The sequence below is a fragment of the Gymnoscopelus braueri genome, assembly GCF_963280865.1.
Source record: "Gymnoscopelus braueri genome assembly, chromosome: 9".
Classification (NCBI taxonomy): Eukaryota; Metazoa; Chordata; class Actinopteri; order Myctophiformes; family Myctophidae; genus Gymnoscopelus; species Gymnoscopelus braueri.
This window is the reverse complement of record NC_137610.1, coordinates 56,091,253-56,094,667: the sequence shown is the minus strand read 5'-3', so window position 1 is coordinate 56,094,667 and position 3,415 is coordinate 56,091,253. Positions and strand designations below refer to the sequence as shown.

General features: G+C 41.5%; 1 protein-coding gene across 1 annotated transcript; it reads right to left on the bottom strand.

The window, feature by feature from the left end:
• Positions 1-1,314: 1,314 nt before the first annotated feature.
• Positions 1,315-3,148, bottom strand: LOC308092394 (E3 ubiquitin-protein ligase TRIM35-like; the record flags this gene model as incomplete). Its single annotated transcript, XM_080438255.1, has 2 exons — positions 1,315-1,394; positions 2,293-3,148. The coding sequence occupies 2 exons, from the start codon at positions 3,146-3,148 to the stop codon at positions 1,315-1,317; spliced, it is 936 nt and encodes a 311-aa protein (XP_080294381.1).
• Between the last annotated feature and the right edge of the window lie 267 nt (positions 3,149-3,415).

The following is a 3,415-nucleotide window of genomic DNA, read 5'->3' as shown; positions in this document are numbered from 1 at the left end:
AAACAAAAGGCTGACAAACCACTTCTCTCTATAGTTTGTCTGCATGCCGTTCACTCTCTTTTTCATTCTCTGTTCAATCACTGCCACTGGCAAAAAGGTGTATTTTGTTCATTTGGAGACTGACTGGATGAGTAAAAAAATAAATGTCAATATTAAACTAAAAATGTTCTGCTTTTTCTAAATACACATTTTCTAAACCACTGCCTCTGAATTAATGTTGGTTACAACAGAACTGAACAACTGAACTGACATGAGAGATGTGTGGCAGACGTTTATTTGGATGAATCATTAAAGCCGTTTTCTTTACAGATCTATGATGTATTTGCTGCATGACAGGATATTTCAAAAGTTAATAGATTAAATGGTTCAGTAAAACTTGTTGAGATTCATGCAAAATGGTACAGTGATTCTACTTATACTTAATATAAAGCTACGGCTTCATATAAGCTTTCTATATATTCACCATTTGGAGACTGACTGCATGAATTAAAAACAAATAGTGTTTGCTTCAACAGAACTGAAATACTGAACTCAAATCACACAAGATATAGACGTTTATTTGAATTAAACATATAATTCCTTACAGTTTTGTAACATGACAAGATAATTCAAAAGTTAGAGAGATTAAATGGTTCAAGAAAACATTTTAAGATTCATGCAAAATGGTACAGTGGTTCTATCTATGAGGAAGTAGTAGATGACATACTAAATTGGGTGTCTCTACAATAGAGCCCATAAAATACAGGCTAATCTTCCATTATGCTCTCATCATTTTGATGCACTACAAAAAATAAACACTCAAAATGTTTTATCAGAAGTCACTATGCATGAATTAAAAATGTGTTCAAATACAAAATGACTACACAACCGTTTTAGTCAAATGTTACATGCCACACTACAATGAAACTTGAAGGCTTCATATAATTTTTTATTGTCTAGTCATCATCATAACATAAACATACTAGAAGTCTGTGACACAGTAAAGGTTCTGGGGGTCACCATTCAAGCTGATTTGAAATGGGACAGCCAGGTGGACTATATGTTGACCTCAGCCAATAGAAAGCTTTTCGTCCTATGTCGCCTGAAGAAATTTGGGGTCCAAGACCCTGAATTGGTTTCGATCTACACAGGCTATGTGCGTCCGGTGCTGGAGTATGCAGTCCCAGTCTGGCACAGTTCCTTAACTGCTGACCAGACGAAAAGACTGGAAAGAGTTCAGAAACGGGCTTGCAAAATCATACTTGGCCGGAGGTACTCGGGATACACAGAGGCTCTCCGCAGCCTCACATTGTGCACCCTAGCAGAGAGGCGCACTCAACTGTGTCTCGACTTTGCCAGGAAGCTGTTTAAGTCCAACTTCAGAAACTGGCTACCCTGCCTCAGGAAGGAGATCTCTGGTCGCCAAACAAGGAATGGAGATGACCTGGACACTCTACATTGCCTAACTGAGAGATACAAGAAATCACCAATCCCATATATGTGCAGACTTTTAAATGATAGTGGATGTTAGATTGTTTTATGTTACTAGATTTTTAGATAGGCAATTGCATTTTTTAGATTTGAAGTTTTATATTGTAATCAGCAAAATAATTCAGTGTTTTTAATGGCACCTGTCTTTTTAAACATCTGTGATCATGCTGAAATCTGAATAAACAAACAAACATCTATCATCAGCATCATGTTCATCAGCATCAATGTTTCTGACATTGACCTTCCCTGGTAACATCTTCATATTAGTAGTAGTGCTAATGAATGGAAAGAGAGTCTCAGTGAAAGTATGTGTGAAGGTGTGTATGTGTGTTTTAGTATCAGGATCAGAGAATGACAGTTTTCCTCTGTTCCAGTCCAGCTGGACTCTGATCCTACGAGGAATCTGCTTCCATAAGAGATTCGTTTTTGACCCTGGTGAGGAGGCCATCGAGTATGAACCGGTGCTTATTCTCCAGAATGGACCCGCTCCAATTCCCTTCCTCTGAAAAGACTCTGCTAACACACCCAGTGACCAGTATTTACTGTCTCCAACCTCAACATCCCAGCTGTGAGCCCCTGAGTTAAAGCCCTCAGAACCCAGGACAATGTCCAAGCAGTCAAACCTCTCTGGATTGTCCGGAACCTCAAAGCCATAGATGCCAGACCTCTCTGAGTTGTCAGGAAGCCATTGCATTTCAGGTCTGACACTGGTCAGATCATCAGACAGGACGTGTCCTGGTTTGGCAGTGTTGGGGTCCAGAATGACAGGAGTGTAGGAGACAATGTCCTTCATCTTGTCCCAGACTCTGAAAGTCAGGTTGCCCAGGTGTTTGGCCACGTCTATCCGTGCTTCTGAGCAGGGCTCCCCCGGATGGTAGTCTCGGATGGTAGTCTCTATTATTTCTTCCATTGTGTCCTTGTAGTTCTGTAGGAATGATCTGTGTTCAGCGCTCAGCTTGAGCTCTATGGCTGTGATCTCTGCTGAAAGGACCTCAATGGAATAGCTCAGATCGAACATTAAGCACTTTATGTATTCACTCTTCTGCGTCTCTTCCTCTCTCAGTGCAGAGATTCTAGCCACTTCTTCCTCTTGTAGAAACTGATGGAGCTTTTTTAATTGTTCTTTAATCGTACTCTCTGTGTACTGGGCCTGGAGCTTAATGTATGCTACTGTTTGCGCATATTTACTGCTATCATCCTTAATTGCCTTTAATTTCTCCTGTAAAGGCTTCAGTGATTCCTGGACTTTCTTCTTGCGGTTCAGTGCAGCTTCATCAATGGGACTGAAAGTGTGGTCGGTGTGTTTTTCTGAATCAAGACACACAACACACACTGGCTGTTGACATTCCAAACAGAAGAACTCGAGTTTCTCAGCGTGCAGATTGCAGAGATCCTCAGACCCTGATGAAGTTTTCTGGCGTTTTGAAGCTCTCTGATCATGTATCTGCTCTTTGAAGGCCTCACACAAGTTCTTCAGAGCCAGGTTACAGGGTGGACGACCCATTGAAGATATCCTCTTACAAACTGGACATTCTTTTATTTGCTTCTCTCTCCACCATGTGTGCAGACAGGCTTCACAGAAGCTGTGGCTACATAGCAGGACAACAGGATCTTTAAAGATGTCACGGCACACAGGACAGGAAAAATCCTCTTCTGAAAGAGCCGACTGCGAAGCCATTACGTCTCTCAGAGAAGCTATAATCACTCTGATCAAGAAAGGAAATCAACCAGTCAGTGGTCGTAACTGTCCCTGCTTCAGATGCAATGTTCCCTGAAGTTGACTTTATTTCACAGTGAATCCTGGTTCTTGTTATAGTCCATTCATCTGAAAGAGTCAGCAGCAGCAGTCTAGGTCAGAACTGAAGGTGAATCTTTTATTGTCTGGTAAGGGGTGGAGCTTTGACATGCAAATCACACCCACACCCACCCACCCCCACCCCCACAC